The sequence below is a fragment of the Salvelinus namaycush genome, chromosome 35 (genome assembly GCF_016432855.1).
Source record: "Salvelinus namaycush isolate Seneca chromosome 35, SaNama_1.0, whole genome shotgun sequence".
In the NCBI taxonomy this organism is placed as follows: Eukaryota; Metazoa; Chordata; class Actinopteri; order Salmoniformes; family Salmonidae; genus Salvelinus; species Salvelinus namaycush.
Genome location: NC_052341.1, coordinates 6,596,785 through 6,617,738, shown reverse-complemented (window position 1 = coordinate 6,617,738; position 20,954 = coordinate 6,596,785). Strand labels below are relative to the sequence as shown.

Genomic DNA, 20,954 nt, shown 5'->3' with positions numbered 1-20,954 from the left:
AGACTTCGTCATTGTGCTGACGCTAGTTAGCATTGGGTCCAGTAAATACCTTCAACTTCCTTCAAACTGCACGCAGAGACATACAAATAGTATCCATGACTTCACCCGACTGGGTAAGTAGAACAAAGGACTTAATTGCCAAATTGTTGAACTATCCCTTTAACCACGTGTTCTCTCTGTCTCAGCATCACCAGCGAGGCAGGGGCATCCATCTACAGTGTGAGCACAGAGGCAGTGAAGGAAATGCCTGATCTGGACCCGAACCTGAGGAGTGCAGGTGAGATACACCTCAGTCAATGGGCCTGTCATGCCAAATAGTGTCCACTTGCCAAAATATGTCCTCCCCCCTTGCATCACAATGGGATTTGATAAATAGACAATATATGTTTTATGGTTACATACACCAGATAGGTGCAGTGAAATGTGTTGTTTTACAGGGTCAGCCATAGTAGTACAGCACCCCTGGATCAAATTAGGGTTCAGTGCCTTGCTCAAGGGCAGAAAGACAAATTATTCACCTTGTCGGCTCGGGTATTCAAACCAGCAACCTTTTGGCTACTGATCCAACGCTCTAACTGCTAGGCTATCTGCTGCCCTAACTAGGAGTTAGCATCCATTGCCAGGGCCATTGCTAGAACTTGCACAATTCTGACTGGTCTACATAATGAACCAAAGCCTCTGTTGCTATGTTGGTTGCTTAGCTCTTTGCTGGACTCTAGTCTGCCCTTCTGAGTCCTGCTCTGCTGTCTGGTCTAGCCTGGCAGCTCTCATCTCTGCTGTCTGGTCTGGCCTGGCAGTTCTCATCTCTGCCGTCTGGCCTGGCAGCTCTCATCTCTGCTGTCTGGCCTGGCAGCTCTCATCTCTGCTGTCTGGTCTAGCCTGGCAGCTCTCCGTCTCTGCTGTCTGGTCTGGCCTGGCAGCTCTCCGTCTCTGCTGTCTGGTCTAGCCTGGCAGTTCTCATCTCTGCTGTCTGGTCTGGCAGCTCTCATCTCTGCTGTCTGGTCTGGCCTGGCAGTTCTCATCTCTGCTGTCTGGCCTGGCAGCTCTCATCTCTGCTGTCTGGTCTGGCCTGGCAGCTCTCCGTCTCTGCTGTCTGGTCTAGCCTGGCAGCTCTCCGTCTCTGCTGTCTGGTCTGGCCTGGCAGCTCTCCGTCTCTGCTGTCTGGTCTGGCCTGGCAGCTCTCCGTCTCTGCTGTCTGGTCTGGCCTGGCAGCTCTCCGTCTCTGCTGTCTGGTCTGGCCTGGCAGCTCTCCGTCTCTGCTGTCTGGTCTGGCCTGGCAGCTCTCCGTCTCTGCTGTCTGGTCTGGCCTGGCAGCTCTCCGTCTCTGCTGTCTGGTCTGGCCTGGCAGCTCTCCGTCTCTGCTGTCTGGTCTGGCCTGGCAGCTCTCCGTCTCTTCTGTCTGGTCTGGCCTGGCAGCTCTCCATCTCTGCTGTCTGGTCTGGCCTGGCAGCTCTCCATCTCTGCTGTCTGGTCTGGCCTGGCAGCTCTCCATCTCTGCTGTCTGGTCTGGCCTGGCAGCTCTCCATCTCTGCTGTCTGGTCTGGCCTGGCAGCTCTCCATCTCTGCTGTCTGGTCTGGCCTGGCAGCTCTCCATCTCTGCTGTCTGGTCTGGCCTGGCAGCTCTCCATCTCTGCTGTCTGGTCTGGCCTGGCAGCTCTCCATCTCTGCTGTCTGGTCTGGCCTGGTAGCTCTCCATCTCTGCTGTCTGGTCTGGCCTGGCAGCTCTCCATCTCGTCTGTCTGGTCTGGCCTGGCAGCTCTCCATCTCTTCTGTCTGGTCTGGCCTGGCAGCGCTCCATCTCTGCTGTCTGGTCTGGCCTGGCAGCTCTCCATCTCTGCTGTCTGGTCTGGCCTGGCAGCTCTCCATCTCTGCTGTCTGGTCTGGCCTGGCAGCTCCATCTCTGCTGTCTGGCCTGGCAGCTCTCCATCTCTGCTGTCTGGTCTGGCCTGGCAGCTCTCCATCTCGTCTGGCCTGGCAGCTCTCCATCTCTTCTGTCTGGTCTGGCCTGGCAGCTCTCCATCTCTGCTGTCTGGTCTGGCCTGGCAGCTCCATCTCTGCTGTCTGGTCTGGCCTGGCAGCTCTCATCGCCCCCGCTGTCTGTGTGCCTGTAAGGGTGAGAGAACGGAAGTGCACTGTAGGCTTGCCTGCCTGCCTGTCTGTCTACCCACTAAACTAATCAGTCATGAAGGGGTCAACCTTGACACAAAATATCCTCTCTGGTTATGTTGCCCAGGACTTTCTCACACCACTGCATTTGTTTTAAGGTCAATAACTTCAGTTGTAGGTAGCTCTCAAGCATCGACATTAACCTGAACTATCCCACATCAGTCAACACTGACATGGTGCCATGTTATTGACAAACTATTCTGGTCCCTTATCCTAGCAGTCTGGTCATCTCTGTAGAACTCATCATGTTGCTGTGGAATCGGACCTCCCTCAGGGTCCAGGCTGTGTGACGGACCACACAAACTCTCTCCACTCTGCACAATGCGCCATCTCAAACACAGAAACACATTTAAGAAACTCTGGAAAAGAATCAAACGCTCTCCAAAACAGGATTTGAGAATTATTCCAGACTTCCTCTATAAAAACAGTAAATCAAGCTGTGGATTTATTCATACATTGTCCTCTGGTCAAGAGCCCTAGCAAGCCCAGGGAGACATATTTATCCCCTTAATGAAAGGCGTAAGTAATGTGAGTGTTTTATTTTGGATGTGTGTAATAATGTGTGGGCATGTATCTTGGATGCAATAGAGTAGAATGTTGAGAAGGACATTGTAGAAAGATTGTTCTGTGGGTGTGTGTGTGTGGGGGGGGGGGGGGGGGGGGGGGGGGTGCTTTCAGTATGTGGATGTGCTTGTCAGCGGAGTGATTTTTGAACAAAGAGGGCCTTAAGGGCTTGTTGTTTTACACCACACTTCCAAAATATAGAACTCTTCCCCCTGCCCTGGTCGGTCTGAACTCCTGAGAGGGAGTACTGATGCCCCCTAGTGTGGAAAGGTAAAGACAACACCCTTAGATTATCCACTGCCCCTCTATCGGGACCCTGAACTCAGATGCGATGGTTATATGACATTGAGTGGGAGACGGTAGTGGCTAGATTATGAGCATTTTGTTGAATGTCTGAGTGGATAGTTCTGTGGTTCACTACCTAGGCTAGTGGATGCATTGTGGGTGTATGTATTTAAATCAGTGATGACATAAAGTGTTTTGTTAGGGATTCAATATGTAATTATGTGTGTGAATATGTAAGTAGACAGCTTGATTGTAGCCAATGTTACATCATACAAGACTATATTTGAAATGACGGTGATGCGGGTGTGTGTTTGAGTAACGAGGCTGGTGATGAATGTTGGACTGGTGGATGATATGGTGAAGTGCATTGTGGTGGAGGACTGTCTAGATGTGCGAGGCTGAGTCAGTGTGAAAGAGGAGGAGGATGTGGTGGTGTGTTTTGCTAGATGACTCGCTGGATGTACGTAGTTGAGGTGGGACTGGGACGGAGGAGCATGTGGAATCAATGCCTCGCTCTCTGCATCTCTCCTTGGAAGCCTGTGGGAAACTGCAGCCTGCAACAATATTTAGACAGGGATGGAGTTTCAACCCAGGCCTTGTACAGCACACACAAAAGCACTTCTCTCCTCCGAGTCCTCTCGCCGTAATAGGGGGGTCATTTGTAAGCAGAGACTAGCAGTGCTCTCTCCAGCACTTATTGAAAAGTTTACTAGCCAAGCTAAAGATTCACCAAGGAGAGGAATCTGGCATGGACTGGATGTTTGGTAGCTCTCCAGTGGGGTAGCGCTGATAAGCTCTCTCTCATAGACTGTCATGGTCAGTTCATTGGCGACCCCACTACTTGTGTCAAATTCTTGTTGTTTTTGAATGCTATGTCCCTAGCATGCTCTATTAATCACGTTGTCCATCTCTTATACTGTTTGAAGAGTCACCAAACACACTCAACTGGTCCCATTCACCAAACACAGTTATGTTGTCATTGGCATATGAACAGATGACGTTCGCAAGCTCTCGCTGGGGTTTATTTCTCTTTAATTAGAGTTTTATTGGCTTTAAATTGAGTTTGGTATTAGGTCTATTTGCATCTATTTTGAGATTCTACTGCTGAGAACTCCATTAATGCGATCTCTACGAGGAATAAAAGCGTTGATGGTGTGTGTGTGTGTGTGTGTGTGTGTGTGTGTGTGTGTGTGTGTGTGTGTGTGTGTGTGTGTGTGTGTGTGTGTGTGTGTGTGAGCTATTTAGTGTATTTGGATTGGAAATAGTTTCTGTCCTCATATGTTGTAGTGGCTGTGAAATGATGTCATGTGTTTAGTAATGTTTATCATTTTTCTTCTTGTCAGCCACCCTGGAGAAGGGATTTAGCTACATTCAACTCAACTTCAAGTATTACAAACATCATCATTAAACGTGTGTGTGTGTTTGCGCGCGTTTGTGTGTGTGCGTGTTTGTGCGGCGGCGTGTTGCATCTCTTTTCTCTTGAAGTGTACACTTGTTCACTACTTCCAACAAATCTAAAAACCTTGTATTGGTGGAGGAATGGGCTGCAGGGAGGTTCCACCATATTTCTAATACGTGTACCAGTTATACGTGTACCAGTTATATGTGTACCAGTTATACGTGTACCAGTTATATGTGTACCAGTTATACGTGTACCAGTTATATGTGTACCAGTTATACGTGTACCAGTTATACGTGTACCAGTTATATGTGTACCAGTTATACGTGTACCAGTCATTTCCTTCCACATGAACAAGTGCGTACTTTGGGAGGAAGATGGGATAATAGCCAGGGGGAGAATCTCAATTGCATCTCCTTGATTCTTTGCATCCTCTCACCTCGCCGCCTCCTCAAAACCCATTGGATGAGATCCAATGGGTTTTGAGAAGGATGCGAGGAGAGAGGATGCGAGGAATCAAGGAAATGCAATTGAGATTCTCCCAGTGTGTTTATGTGAGAAAGCAGGGCTGTCTCCAGATGTGTCCTGGAGACAGGTGGGTGGAGTTAAGTGACAGGTGCAGGCACTCTAATTGGCTTGCAGCCGTAGAGTTCATTAAGATGATCCCCCACCCCACCAATCATGAGTGAATGGCCTGCCCTTAGGACAGCCCCTAACATACATATTTGCATATTTAATACGTGTAATCAAGTCTGTTAGTATATGTAATTTCTTGTTTTAATTTTCATCATCCCTCCTGGGATTTTAAAAGACAATTTCTCTGTTTGCGTGTATTGGTTAGGCCTAATAGTAATTCATTAGTTTGTGTGTTGGGCTCTACTTTTCCCAGTGTCCATAGGGAGAAGAGTTCAGGACCCGCTGGCTGAGCTGGTGAAGATTGACCCGAAACACATCGGTATTGGAACCTACCAGGTCAGTGATTCCCTATACACTCAGTCCTCACACTTTCTGCCTCTCATCTCTCCCTCCCTATACACTCAGTCCTCACACTGTCTTCTGCCTCTCATCTCTCCCTCCCTATACACTCAGTCCTCACACTGTCTTCTACCTCTCATCTCTCCCTCCCTATACACTCAGTCCTCACACTGTCTTCTACCTCTCATCTCTCCCTCCCTATACACTCAGTCCTCACACTGTCTTCTACCTCTCATCTCTCCCTCCCTATACACTCAGTCCTCACACTGTCTTCTACCTCTCATCTCTCTCTCCCTATACACTCAGTCCTCACACTGTCTTCTACCTCTCATCTCTCCCTCCCTATACACTCAGTCCTCACACTGTCTTCTACCTCTCATCTCTCCCTCCCTATACACTCAGTCCTCACACTGTCTTCTACCTCTCATCTCTCCCTCCCTATACACTCAGTCCTCACACTGTCTTCTACCTCTCATCTCTCCCTCCCTATACACTCAGTCCTCACACTGTCTTCTACCTCTCATCTCTCTCTCCCTATACACTCAGTCCTCACACTGTCTTCTGCCTCTCATCTCTCCCTCCCTATACACTCAGTCCTCACACTGTCTTCTACCTCTCATCTCTCTCTCCCTATACACTCAGTCCTCACACTGTCTTCTACCTCTCATCTCTCTCTCCCTATACACTCAGTCCTCACACTGTCTTCTACCTCTCATCTCTCTCTCCCTATACACTCAGTCCTCACACTGTCTTCTACCTCTCATCTCTCTCTCCCTATACACTCAGTCCTCACACTGTCTTCTACCTCTCATCTCTCTCTCCCTATACACTCAGTCCTCACACTGTCTTCTGCCTCTTATCTCCTGTTCCCTGTATACTCAGTACAGTACAGTTCTCTACCTCCTCTTTGACCCCAGTCTTTTCCATTGCCTGCCCAGAGCAGAGTGTTGGTATTGAAATGAGATTATTGGCTAGTCCAAACAGAAGTCAGCAGGAGCAGTGAGCTAATCCTATTCCGGCCGGTTTGCTCTCGCCGCCTCGTGTCATGACTAATCCATTTTTCTCCTCAAATTAATTCAATTAGGCCCTCCTGGTAGCATCATATATTGACACAGAGCTGGGACAAATTAGTATTTTCTCTAGCCATTGCTCACTCTTGTCTCTCCTTTGTGCTCTCTCTTTATCTCTCTCGCTATCCCTTTCCCCCTCTCTCTGCTAAAAAACATCAGCTTCAACTCTGGAGGACCTTAAGTAAAAATAAATGCAGATTACTTTACTGAAGAAACAGTTTGTTGTTTCTTGGGAGGCTGGTGAAGGAGAGAAAAAGACAGTGTTTTCCCCGCTGTAGAGCTGTGTTGTTATTAGGAGTTCCTAGGCAATGGAAAACAAACAGAGAATCTGTCTGCACCCTTTATCCAGTGAGGGGGGGTTGAGGTTTGCCCGCCTGCACCCCTAGAGATGGTTACAGGAAGGTGCTCTCGTTGGAGTTGGACACGAGCTGGAGGCAGCGCAATGCATTCTGGTTGGTGGTCGTTCAGTAGAAGAACCTCAGTGCAGAATAACTGATAGACAGAGATGTCTGGGAGTATTCAAACAAACTGAAAATGAATATTAAACCACAGACACACTGATATGTCTGTTCCTGCATACACACACTTACAAACAGCATTTACCAATGTACATGAAGTTCAAGTGTAAACTCTGCCACACACACAGGCATACACACTGGCCCTCTTCCGAGTGCAAGGTCTCCTCCTCAGCCTTTGGTTTCTTTCTCCGCTCTAACTGAAAGCAGATGTTCCCTGGGAGAAGAAGACAGCCCACGAGCTGTGTCCCCAGGCCAATTCACAGTCCACTGCCCTTAGACACACACACTCGCAGCACAGAACAATGCAGCAGTGAAATATGGGTCTATCTGAGAGATCAGTGAAGCCCCCCCAAAGACCTCTCAGCCTTCACTCCACTGTTCTCCAGCCCAGTCTGTCCCTCTTCTCTCCCCCGCTCAACAGACCCAGACTGCTGCGTGGGCTGACCACTCCCGACGGCTAGCCAAGACAGTGCTGGTCAGCCAGCGAGCCAGTGTCCCCCAACCCCCTCCCCCATGGGCCGTGGGTCTGACACTCTGTGCTCCCCCGCCCGGCGCGGGTCACGGTGACGTCCCCCCTCGCGTCTGTCAGCATAGAGGGTTTATTTACCCTGTCACATGATCTGAGAGGGAGAGGGAACCGGAGCCGGGCGGCTGGGGCTGAGACGTGATGAGTGATGTGGGGACCAGAGATTCAGAGTTGAGGGAGACTGAGGCTGGAGGGGGAAGTGTACAGACCTGTAGTGTACAGACCTGTAGTGTACAGACCTGTAGTGTACAGACCTCAGTTCTGGGTTATTTGATCTCTCAAGCTCAGTGTTTTTTGTTCTTGTCTTGAATTTGTTCTCACAAGGCAGTTTCTGTGTTGTTTCACCAGCTGTGTGTTTCTTTTGTTTGGCCTTAGTATTACTGGACGGTCTGAGACACTGTTGTAATGACTATAGTGGCAAGTGCTTTTCGACTATCAGGCTCTGCTGTAAACTGTGACTGTCAATGCTAGCACTGCAGGCTAACTCCCCATATGTGTCGTACACTAACTTAGCTAGCATGGAGTTTATTAGCCCAGAAAGCTAGAGAGCACCCAGCCAAATGAAACAGAAATAAAGTGCACACATAGCGCCTCTTTCACACCCTTGACTGACAGGCCTGATGAGAGCAAGGAAATGGGTGAAAAAGACTGGAGCAATAAAATCTGATTGGAGCTAACCGTAGTCGAGGGACCCTGCTGAAAAGGTCATTTTGACTCCAAATACGTGCGGTAGAAAGAAATGACAGTTTCTACAGTTTGAAGACGTGTATTGTTGAGTGTGTTTATTTATTTATTAGAAGTTATACATTCTCATACATTTACTTGATGTGTTATGGACGATATGTGAATCTACAAGTTCTGCCTAAAATGTGATTCCAACTTATATTTTCATAGATAAGAAATAGATTCAGATTGAAGCAGATTTCAAAGATACCATGATACCAAAATGATGTCTAATGGTTTTTGGATGATCTAGGTCTACGATCTTCCTTCCCAGAAGGATACTGTGTGTATTTTCCCTGACATGAACACTTTCCTGTTGACAGTGGCTTTGTTCTCACATGTCAATCACTGGTGATGTGGGCGGAGCCTCACTTCAGGGGAATCCCCTGGGTCATATTTTCAGCCCCAGCTGTGTTTGAAAACACAGTGAAACACAGCCGGATATTAAAGAAGCTGTCACTCCTCACCTCTCTCCCCTCTCCTTGCCCCCATACCCCTCCTCCCCTAGAGCACCCTGGGAAAGTGTGCTGTTTAGCAGTTAAGGTTAGGGCAGGTTTTGTGTCAAGGCAGGTGAGATGGCTCCATGGCCCCTGGCAGGTGATTGTGATGTCACTTCCATCGGTAGTCCTAGCAGCATTCTCAAGGTCTTGTTTGGTAGACACGTTTTGATTGGCTGACCCTCTGGGCTCTTCTCCGACTCTGAGTCTATAGGTGCCTGCAGGGCGGACAGGAAGAGAGGGGTAAGTGGAAGGAGGGAAGAAAGGAGGGGTGGCAAGTGATGTAGGGGTGACAGTGATTGATGGCTCTTGCCTGAAAGCAGCTTCTGAGCGTGGGAAAAAAATGAAGTTTTGCCACTGAAAGGCTGTGGCTCAAATGCAGGAGGAGCCCTAACTTTCACTGTAACCCATTTGGGTCTCACATTTCCTCTGTTAGTGTCAGAGTTTTTCCTATGCTGTACAGGTCGATATATGTGCCCTAGTTACCTAAATCTTTCAGCTCAGGAGTGAAAACCCACTTCATTGTTTTTCAATGGGATTCACAATTTTGACGGCACTGTACAGTATGTGAGGCAATATGGAGAATGTTTTCATACTATAGCTTTCCTATAACCACTGTTGTTTTTGTTGCCGAGGTGCATCACGCAGCATGATAAACAACCAGTACATATTGTGATCTTCGAACCCTAGGGCAATAATGTCAGAGGGGGGAAAAGTGTTTGTTTGTAGTAACTTGTTGCTGTAATATCGCAAAAGGACATGACTGTTTCACCATTCAGGATTGTGTATGTGAGTGAATTCAGTGAAATGCAGAATTTGTTGTTGGGCTATATAACAACCGATCTTTCTGAGTAGTGAAGTAAGTGTGTGTGTGTGTGTTTTCTCACCGCATGCTCTACTAGTGGTGCCCTGTGGCAGAATGGGAGTGTGTCTCCACTGAGAGGTGTGATAGAAGGAGGAGGAAGAGGAGGACAGACCGCTCTGTTGGCAGGTGTTCATTGGCAGGCTTTCTCACAGCCCTCAGCCGAATAGCACAGGGCTCAGGGCTGTTCATCAAGGCTGTTACAATAACATAAAACCATCTCCTCACTGTCATGATGCTTTACCTTCTGATTTACGACTGTTTATTGACACACACACACAGGCACTTGCATGCATGCATATATCTATATATATATGTATCACACACACACACACACACACACACACACACACACACACACACACACACACACTTTCCACAAACTCAACGCTGCCTAGCTGTAACACATTGGCTGTATATATTTAAGACACATGGGACCTAGAGGCTGTCAGTCAGTCAGGACGAAAACATTTTCAGTGGTAGCCCTCATTATGGGCCATACAATCACTACCCTAAGGGCCTCAGTAGAAACTGCCGTTCTGGCTCCTGTACGGTTGTAAGGCAGTTGTCAGAACTTAAGTGATAGGCTTCATGAATGCGTGTCAGTCAGTGAGACCAGTTAGTCACTGACCACCATTACAGCTCCACGTCAGTCAGCGCCTCCGCAATCGCCTCTTTCAGAACCCTATCTACCATTCTGCCATTCTCTCTCTCTCTCCTGCTTGATTGGGGGCTTTAATGTTTTCCGGAGAATACCTGGCTCTGGTTACCATGAGGCCATAGTGGGTTTGGGGGGGAGGGGCCATGTAAAGGGATCTCATTTAAACATCTTTCGTGTCTCTCCAACTCGGAGAGAAATATGTTTTCAGAGCCTGCAGCTGGTTAAACCAGCGAAGCAGGGTCTCCCTCTGTCTGTCGTGACCCCGCCGACTGATTGACATCTCGGAATGGCATCGTCTCATAATAAGCTGTTAACTGGGCTGAGTGTAGACAGAAACACTTTGTTCTGGACTGGGGCCCGTCCAACCCAAACAGGACCTCGCACCTGAATCTAATCCCACCTCTCCACACCGCCGTGGAATGGGGGCTGGGGTGAGGGGTGGGAGTTGTGGGTTTTGGGTAGGTTGGAGGTAGTAGGGTGAGAAGGGGGTACTGCCTTTTTTTAGCCTCGTCCTGGCAGTGTTTATGCTTTCAGGGGAGGGGGGGGGCATAAGAGTAAAAATAAAAAAATAAAAAAAAATCTTCCCAAACTTACCACAGTCTGTCAATGGCGTAATTGGTTTTCTGGTGTTGTGTCTTCATGGCTAACATCGCAAGCGGCCGTCGCTGGGCTCAGCTGTCAGTCTCTCGACCATTCACTCTGTGTGCGTGTGTGGGTGTGGGAGGGCACGGTGAGGTGCCAGTAAACTCACTGCTTATTCAATTATAGATAAGGCAATGTTTGAACACCTCTGATTGATTCCAAGTGCTGAGCTTGGAGTCTGAGGAGAGGATCAGAGGGGTAGAGAAAGAAGGTGTGTGAGGGGGTACTGCTTGCACAGCCTGGGGGCTGGAGGGGGTTAGGACAGAGGAGGAGGGGGTGAGGTAGAGGGAGGAGGAGATGAGGTAGAGGGAGGAGGGGGTGAGTACAGAGGGAGGAGAGGGTGAGTACAGAGGGAGGAGAGGGTGAGTACAGAGGGAGGAGGGGGTGAGTACAGAGGGAGGAGGGGGTGAGTACAGAGGGAGGAGGGGGTGAGGACGGGGGGAGGGAGGAGGGGGTGAGTACAGAGGGAGGAGGGGGTGAGGACGGGGGGAGGGAGGAGGGGGTGAGAACAGGGGAGGAGGGGGGAGGGAGGAGGGGGTGAGGACAGAGGGAGGAGGGGTGAGGATGGGGAGGGGGGGTGAGGAGAGGTGAGGACAGAGGGAGGAGGGGGTGGCAGAAGGAGATACGCTCCATAGGCTTTCTCAGTGACACATTAAAGTGAGTGGAAAGCTGTGAGGGCCCTATGCTCTGCCTGTGCTGACAGACACACACTTACACACACTTACACACACACACACGTCTGCCCTGCTGCTGCAGCCCACAGCGTGCCTGCCTGCCTGCCTGCCTGCCTTTGACTTTGAATGATGTGAATGTGTGTTTTATGGAGCAGAACCTCCTAGCCTCTTCTTACTCTCTCCACTCCGACACCACTATTCTGTTACACAAACAAACTGGACATGTAAGGTCATACACTCTGGGATGGAACTCAGGCCTTAAAGACACAATACTTTAATACACTTTCTCCGAGGTCGTCTGGGCATCTTGTTGTTGTTTTTGCTCCTTGTTTGGGTGGGGTGTACTGTATCACTCCCATCCATCCCTCTGTTTCACCAGTACTGTGTTCTCCCGTTCCCTCCTTCACCGAGCCGGAGAGGGTGTTTTTACCCGGCGTGCCAGCGATAATACGCTCAGTAGGGGCGTCCCGCATCATAAATTTGCCCGCGCCCCCTGTAAACGACTCCTCCAGTGCCCCTGGGCCAGTGTTAAAAATAGTTCCTAGGCTGTTGTGATTGATGGGTTCCTAATGAGTGTGCATTCCTGTTCTGAGGCTGAACCTGGCTGGAGGGGAACGTTTTAAAGGTGTCCTCTCATCCACGCCCGCGCTGGGACTGTGAGAACCTTCACTCCATACACACCGACACCCCATCCTCAGCCACGGTTAAGCAACACAAGCCAAGGGTTAGACTCATTAATGGGCAACATATACACACTATCTCTTTGTCGTATTTTTGTGAGGAACTCATAATTTATACCACCTTTTTTAATTTGAATACCACAACATTAATGTTTTTTTTAAGTATTTCTTTGTTTTCACATTTTGTTTGGGTGGCACTTCCACTATAATATTATGTGAGGGTTGTTGGTGTGTTTGTCCACACCTGCATAGTGCATTCCACAACCCTGCTCACGTGTCTCACCTCTCTAAGGTTACAGCAGGAATGTGAGAACATGTTTAGCAGAGTCAAACAGGAGATGCTGTTCTTGTGTGAAAAGACTCTTCAAACCGGTGTGACATTACAGGTGCTTCCCAGCTCTCTCAGTTCTCTCTATGTTCCTGAAATACTCACCAGAAATGATGTGGGGTCATGAATCTGTCTTCTCAGGCTTTGCTACAGAATATTCATGTTTGGAAAGTTAATTTTAGTCCCAAAACTGCCTGTGGCTGAAAAGTTGAGCTAAACAGCAGTGTTTCACCTATGGAGCCACTAGGGGAAGAGTAGGAGTTTAGACAAGCTAGAGAAAAAGACCTTGGCTTGAGTGCTCCACACACTCATTGTTTCTCTCTCCCAGGACCTCGTGCTGAAGGTTTAATGTCACCACTGCCGCAGTGTAAAAACCACGACTAATGTTGTGCGAACGGCAGAGGACAGAAAAACATCATATGAACCAAATCCCAGTGATATCCTACCCACAGGTCATAAAGTATGTTAGGGGGGTTGGTGGAGTTATGATGGATGAGCAAGAATGACGTGATGAGTTACGGGCAGTGGCAATGCCAGTACCAATGGTAGTGAGTGACAGTGGCCCCGGTGGTGTTATCCAGTGGACTGTGGAGTTAGACAAACACGGTGACGCTGCTAGTTTACTCTGTAATCCCACACGCTTCCTGCCTCTCTGGACAGTCACTCTGCTCTGCTGTCTGTCTGTCCTCCTTGGTCAGGTCACTCCACACATGCTGGCCCCCCTCCTGGCACCTGTCAATCACCCTGTCACATGGCCCAGTGAAACTCCTCTCCTTCCTAAGTTTTCTTTATCTCCTTTTTCTGTTTTCTCTGTCCCCCCTTCCATACTTTCCCTCTTTATTTTCTCTTTTTCTTTCCCCCTTTTACTTTTACTTTCTTTCTGCTCTCTTATTTCTACACTTTACTCTCTTTTTCTCTCCTCTCTCTTTCATTTTGCTTTCTTTCATTTCTGCTGCCCCAGTGTGTCAGGGCTCTCATCACCACCACACATCCTTCCATTAGGCTGCAATAGCCCTCAGTTCCCGGAACCCTCCAGAACCCCTGGGCAGTCATTAACAGGCCTGCCCTCACCCAACAAACACAGGTCTGGGAGCAGCGCATTAAAAACATCAACGCCTGCTTTGTACAGGGGACAGAAAATACAAGCTATGTGTATTAACACTCGACCAAGCTCCCACAGCCAGACCCAGGCTCATGCAATATATACTGTAGAAGTTCACTAGAAGATGTAGAAGAAGTGACAGAGAAGATATTGACTTCAATATTACTGAGTCAAAGGATATAATTTACATCCCCTCCATATGTAGTACAGTATGTGGAACTCTTTGCATTTGATTTTCCCTTTAGAAAATACAAATATTTTTAGATGGCCTCCAACCCCACTCCATCTTTACCTTCTTCCTCATGTGTCCTGAGGTGGATTCTTCAGGTAAAGAACACTGAGGCCCACAGAGTCCCCCTTCCTGCCTGCTTGAAGCCAGTGTGCAGAGTTACCAGTTGTAGGAGTGTAACATACAGGCTCCATCTCTGTCACACTGCTTCAGGAGGAGAGGTCCCAGCTTTCCCTACTTCTCTTACTGCCCTCTCAGGACCAGTGGAAAGAGCATGCTCCCTGGCTGTTTAGAAAACGTGTTAGTGCTGACACAAAGGGGGCGATTTGCTCACATGTTGTTATCGGTTTACAAGGTGCTGTTTGTTCAGCTAGCGATCGAGTTACATGGCAAACGGGGCCAGGCAGTAAGCGTTTTCAGGGGGAAATGCTAATCGCAGGCCCTTTCACCAAAATATATATTTTTTTAGATCACCTGATCCCCCTCTTTGTCCGCCGTTTGAGGGTGTAGGACACCACACTGCTCCTCTCCTCCCCCTCGCCTGTGTGTTATGGTAGAGGTATGGGTGGGGCCATCTCTGTATGTTGCTAGCTGTTCTGTCTCCCATAAATATACTGTAAGATCCCTTTTACAAATGAAATGCACAAACATTGGAATTAGCCAGTGTTGTGTTCGAGGCCGATTTTAAAGACCAAGACCGGAGCAAATCGAGTCTGAGTCAAGACCAAGACCGGAGAAGGGGGGGGGGGGGGCGAGACCGAGAAAGGGGGTCCAATGCAAGACCATAATTGCATTTTGTCAAATCACCACCGTAGTAAGAGTTAAAAATATCCAGTATTTCTGTGTTCATTCAGTACAAGTTAAAAGTTTGGACACAACTACTCATTCAAGGGTTTTTCTTTATTTTTTACTATTTTCTACATTGTAGAATAATAGTGAAGACATCAAAACTATGAAATAACACATGGAATCATGTGGTAACCAAAAAATATATATATTTTATATTTGAGATTCTTCAAAGTAGCCACCCTTTGCCTTGACAGCTTTGCACACTTCACCTGGGATGCTTTTCCAACAGTCTTGAAGGAGTTCCCACATATGCTGAGCACTTGTTGGCTGCTTTTCCTTCCCTCTGCTGTTCAACTCATCCCAAACCATCTCAATTGGGTTGAGGTCGGGTGATTGTGGAGGCCATGTCATCTGATGCAGCACTCCATCACTCTCCTCCTTGGTCAAACAGCCCTTACACAGCCTGGAGGTGTGTGGGGTCATTGTCCTGTTGAAAAGCAAATTATAGTCCCGCTAAGTGCAAACCAGATGGGATGGCGTATTGCTGCAGAATGCTGTGGTAGCCATGCTGATTAAGTGTGCCTTCAATTCTAAATAAATCACAGACAGTGTCACTTGCAAAGCACCATCACACCTCCTCCTCCATGCTTCACGATGGGAACCAAACATGCAGAGATCATCCGTTCACCTACTCTGCGTCTCACAAAGACACACCGGCTGGAACCAAAAATGTCAATTTTGGACTCATCAGACCAAAGGACAGATTTCCACCGGTCTAATGTCCATAGCTCGTGTTTCTTGGCCCAAGTAAGTCTCTTCTTCTTATTGGTGTCCTTTGCAGCAATTTGACCATGAAGGCCTGATTCACACAGTGTCCTCTGAACAGTTGATGTTGAGATGTGTCTGTTACTTGAACTCGGTGAAGCATTTATTTGGGCTGCAATTTCTGAGGCTGGTGACTTTAATGAACTTATCCTCTGCAGCAGAGGTAACTCTGGGTGTTCCTTTCCTGTGGCGGTCCTCATGAGAGCCAGTTTCATCAAAGCGCTTGATGGTTTTTGCGACTGCACTTGAAACAAAAATCAAAATTCTTGACATTTTCCGGATTGACTGACTTTATCTTAAATTATTGATGGACTGTCGTTTCTCTTTGCTTATTTAAGCTGTTCTTGTCATAATATTGACTTGGTCTTTTACCAAATAGGGCTATCTTCTATAAACCAAACCTACCTTGTCACAACACAACTGATTGGCTCAAATGCATTAACCTCTCTGCGCTACGGATCCCTTTTACGGGATCACTTTCCTAAACCACCGCTAAAATTGCAGGGCGCCAAATGCAAAAATATTACTAAAAATATTTATAATCAAGTGAAATATACCAAAACACAGCTTAGCTTGTTGTTAATCCACCTATCGTGTCAGATTTTGAAAATATATTTTACAGCGAAAGAAATCCAAGCTTTTGTGAGTGTAGCTTTCAATGCTACAACAGTTAGCCCCAAATTAGCATGGTCAGAAAAGCAATAAAATGTATCGCTTACCTTAGATAATCTTCGGATGTTTGCACTCACGAGACTCCCAGTTACACAACAAATGTTCTTTTTGTTCGATAAATATTACTTTTATCACAAAAAAACGCCATTTGGGTTGGGAGTTATGCTGAGAAAACTACAGCCTCGTTCCGGTCCTGAAAGGAAGATGAAAAATCCCAAACGTATCAGATTAAAAAATATTACTAAAAATATTTATAATCATGCAATCACAAGTGAAATATACCAAAACACAGTTTAGCTTGTTGTTAATCCACCTATCGTGTCAGATTTTGAAAATATACTTTACATACTTTAAATAAATCCAAGCTTTTGTGAGTGTAGCAATAAATGCTACAACAGTTAGCCTTATATTAGCTTGGTTAGCTTGGTCACGAAAGTCAGAAGCGCAATCAAATTAATCGCTTACCTTTGATAATCTTCGGATGTTTCCACTCACGAGACTCCCAGTTACACAACAAATGTTATTTTTGTTCGATAAATATTACTTTTATCTTAAAAACTCGCTAATTTTTCAAAATAAAAGCCTGCAACTATGTCTAAAGCCTGGTCACAGCCTGAGGAAGCCATTGGAAAAGGAATCTGGTTGATACCCCTTTAAATGGAGGTTAGACGGGCCAGGAAACACATTTTTTTAAATAAAAAAATATCACTTCCGGGTTACATTTTCTCAGGGTTTCGCTTGCAGAATAAGTATTGTTATACTCACAGACAATATTTTGACAGTTTTGGAAACTTTGGAGTGTTTTCTATCCTAATCTGTAAATTATATGCATATTCTACGATCTGGGCCAGAGAAAATGTCCGTTTACTTTGGGCACGTTATTAAAAAAAAAAAAAAAAAAAAATCATAATAATAATAATCTGACCCCTAGCGCTAAGAAGTTAAGAAGGAAAGAAATTCCACAAATGAGCTTTTAACTTCTCTGAGATATGTTGGACGCTAACGTCCCACTTGGCCAAAAGCCAGTAAAAATGCAGAGCGCCAAATTCAAATAAATTACTATAAAAATCAAACCTTCATGAAATCACACATGAAAAATACCAAATTAAAGCTACACTTGTTGTGAATCCAGCCAACATGTCTGATTTCAAAAAGGATTTACGGCGAAAGCACACCAAATGATTATGTTAGGTCAGTACATAGCCACAGACAAACACAGCCATTTTCCCAGCCAAAGATAGGAGTCACAAAAAGCAGAAATAGAGATAAAATGAATCACTAACCTTTGATGATCTTCATCAGATGACACTCATAGGACATCATGTTACACAATACATGTATGTTTTGTTCGATAATGTGTATATTTATATCCAAAAATCTCAGTTTACATTGGCGCCATGTTCAGAAATGCCTCCAAAATATCCGGAGAAATTGCAGAGAGCCACATCGAATAACAGAAATACTCATCATAAACTTTGATGAAAGATACATGTTTTACATAGAATTAAAGATACACTTGTTCTTAATGCAACCGCTGTGTCAGATTTTTAAAAAAAAATGTTACGGAAAAAGCAAACCATGCAATAATCTGAGACTGCGCTTAGATAGAAACAACATTTCTCCGCCATGTTGGAGTCAACAGAAATACGAAATTACATCATAAATATTCCCTTACCTTTGATGATCTTCATCAGAATGCACTCCCAGGAATCCTAGTTCCACAATAAATTGTTGTTTTGTTCGATAATGTCCATTATTTATGTCCAAGTAGCTACTTTTGTTAGCACGTATAGTACACATATCCAAACGCTCGCGCAGATCCAGGCGAACATTGGGCGAAAACTACAAAAAGTTATATTACAGGTCGAATAAACTTGTCAAACTAAGTAGAGAATCAATCTTTAGGATGTTGTTATCATAAATATTCAATAACGTTCCAACCGGAGAATTCCTTTGTGTCTATAGAAGTAATGGAACGCAAGTCGATATCATGTGGAATGCGCGAGACCAGGAACTGGCTCTCTGCCAGACCACTGACTCAAACAGCTCCCATCCGGCCCCACATCACAGTAGAAGCTTCATTCAACGTTCTACAGACTGTTGACATCTAGTGGAAGGCGTAGGAAGTGCAAACAGATCCATATCCCACTGGGATTTCAATAGGCGATGAGTTGAAAATCGACCAGCCTCAGAATTCTCACTTCCTGTTTGGATTTTTTCTCAGGTTTTTGCCTGCCATATGAGTTCTGTTATACTCACATACATAATTCAAACAGTTTTAGAAACTTCAGAGTGTTTTATATCCAATAGTAATAATACTATGCATATATTAGCATCTGGGACAGAGTAGGAGGCAGTTCACTCTGGGCACGCTATTCATCCAAAGTAAAAATGCTGCCCCCTATCCTAGAGAAGTTAACAAGGCACACCTGTTAATTGAAATGCATTCCAGATGACTACATCATGAAGCTGGTTGAGAGAATGCCAAGAGTGTGCAAAGCTGTCATCAAGGCAAAGGGTGGCTGCTTTGAAGAATCTCAAATACAAATATATTTGGATGTGTTTAACACTTTTTTTTGGTTACTACATGATTCCATGTGTGTTATTTAATAGTTTGTCTTCACCATTATTCTGCAATGTAGATAATTGTAGAAATAAAGAAGAACCCTGGAATGAGTAGGTGAGTCCAAACGTATGACTGGTACTGTATTTCAGAACAACATACTGTATGTATTCTTTAGGCATTCAGAATAGTGAATAAAGGCATGCTGAGGGAAAAGAGAGCCACTCTACAAATTATTACTAACCCAAACCGTTTTTACAAAAACTCATGGAAACTTCTGCCTTCTTGAAGGCCAACAGGTCACTGCGCAATAGCGAGCAGTAGTTTTCCCGCGGTCTAGCTAGCTAGCTTTTGTTATCGGCTAGTTTGCGGCAGCTGCAGTGTGTTATCAAAGGTGTTATCAAAGAGAATGTTGTTGCTAATTTGTTAGCTTCTCCCTTTACAATAATAACTTTAAACAGGAAGTTAAGTTTGAAATGACCATCATCTGATGAGTGGAACTGTGGAACTATTGCAGCGTGCTGGCTGTTGTAAGCCATCTTTTTGAAAATAAGTTACGTGTGTGAAACATTGTTGCATTTAAAGTGGAACTGACGGCATTTTAGCAATATGAAATCTTATTAAAATCTATTTATATATACCCCTAGGAACAATATGACACTTTTTAGACATTTTCTGACAAGCAACCACTTATATATGGTCATTTTCACATTTTCATAAATTCTTAGAAATTATGGGAATTATGTATACTAATGCAGTTGTGAAAATTCTATAGCCACGGGCCTGCCATTTTTCACTTTGAACTGGACTGTGTGTTTACAGGCAGTTGCAACAGCGTGACATTAGATCATTAGAACGCATTTGCCAAAAGCCACAAAATACACTTCCTGAATGGATTTCTGCAAATATGTGAACATCACGGGACTCTTCTTACATTTGGGAACTTTACAGTCCTATTGATCAAACAACCATGAAAAGTTAGGCTCTCTCTCCCTCAGTTATGCACCTCAACAACAACATGATTGTCACGCCCTGACCTTAGAGATCCTTTTTATGTCTCTATTTTGGTTTGGTCAGGGCGTGAGTTGGGGTGGGCATTCTATGTTTTGTGTTCTATGTTTTCTATTTCTGTGTGTTTGGCCGGGTGTGGTTCTCAATCAGAGGCAGCTGTCTATCGTTGTCTCTGATTGAGAACCATACTTAGGTTGCCTTTTCCCACCTGCCTGGGTGGGTAGTTGTCCATGTGTAGTTGCCTGTGAGCACTACGTTGGCTTCACGTTTTGTTTTCTGTTTTTGTGTCTGCTCCAGACAGAACTGTTTCGCTTTCATTCTCCTGTTTGTTGTTTTTGTTCAATTTGGTTTTGGATTAAATTATGAACACTTTAAACGCTGCACCTTGGTCCACTCTTCCTTCAGCCCACGAGAATCGTTTCAATGATCAACATCTCAGCAAGATGAGCTCAAGTCTAACGAAGGAACAATAGAGAAAACCTCTCAAACTTTTTAAGCGTGTTGGCCGTCAAAATTGCACTGATAAACGATGGGGAATTGTAACCTCCTCGTCCTTCTGCAGCCTGCCTGCCAATGCATGTTTGTCCCAACCAAGCACCCAAGCTTAAGTTGGCTGGCTAGCTTGTTGGCCGGCTGGCTAGTTGGCTAGCTTGTTGGCCGGCTGGATAGTTGGCTAGCTTGCTAGCTACTTCCAGACACAAATGAGAAAACACCTCACTCTGACCATTTTACACGCCGCGTCAGAGCTGGTTAGGCCGTTTAAATGTTATCTAGAGCGTTCTTGACTAACTATTACTTTTTTGCCTACGTTTACTGACACCGGTCATATTCAGCAGGTGTTGCGCATTTGTAAATTCATCAGTTGTTCTGCGCTCTGGCATACTCAGACAAGAGTAGAGGTCGACCGATTAATCGGAATGGCCGATTAATTAGGGCCCAATTCAAGTTTTCATAACAATCGGAAATCGGGATTTTTGGAAACAAATTTTTTTTTTTCACCTTTATTTAATCTTTATTTAACTAGGCAAGTCCGTTAAGAACACATTCTTATTTTCAATGACGGCCTAGGAACGGTGGGTTAACTGCCTCGTTCAGGGGCAGAACGACATATTTTTACCTTGTCAGCTCGGGGGATTCAATCTTGCAACCTTACAGTTAACTAGTCCAACGCTCTAACCATCTGATTACATTGC

The 20,954-nt window shown here is 45.8% G+C and overlaps 1 protein-coding gene across 1 annotated transcript in view; it reads left to right on the top strand.

The window, feature by feature from the left end:
• Window positions 1-20,954, top strand: part of srbd1 (S1 RNA binding domain 1) — a 102,691-nt gene that overhangs the window by 53,580 nt on the left and 28,157 nt on the right. The window contains exons 15-16 of the mRNA XM_038975045.1: window positions 186-277; window positions 5,304-5,386. Of these exons, the coding sequence (XP_038830973.1) occupies window positions 186-277; window positions 5,304-5,386 (175 nt within the window). The remainder of the gene's footprint in view (window positions 1-185; window positions 278-5,303; window positions 5,387-20,954) is intronic.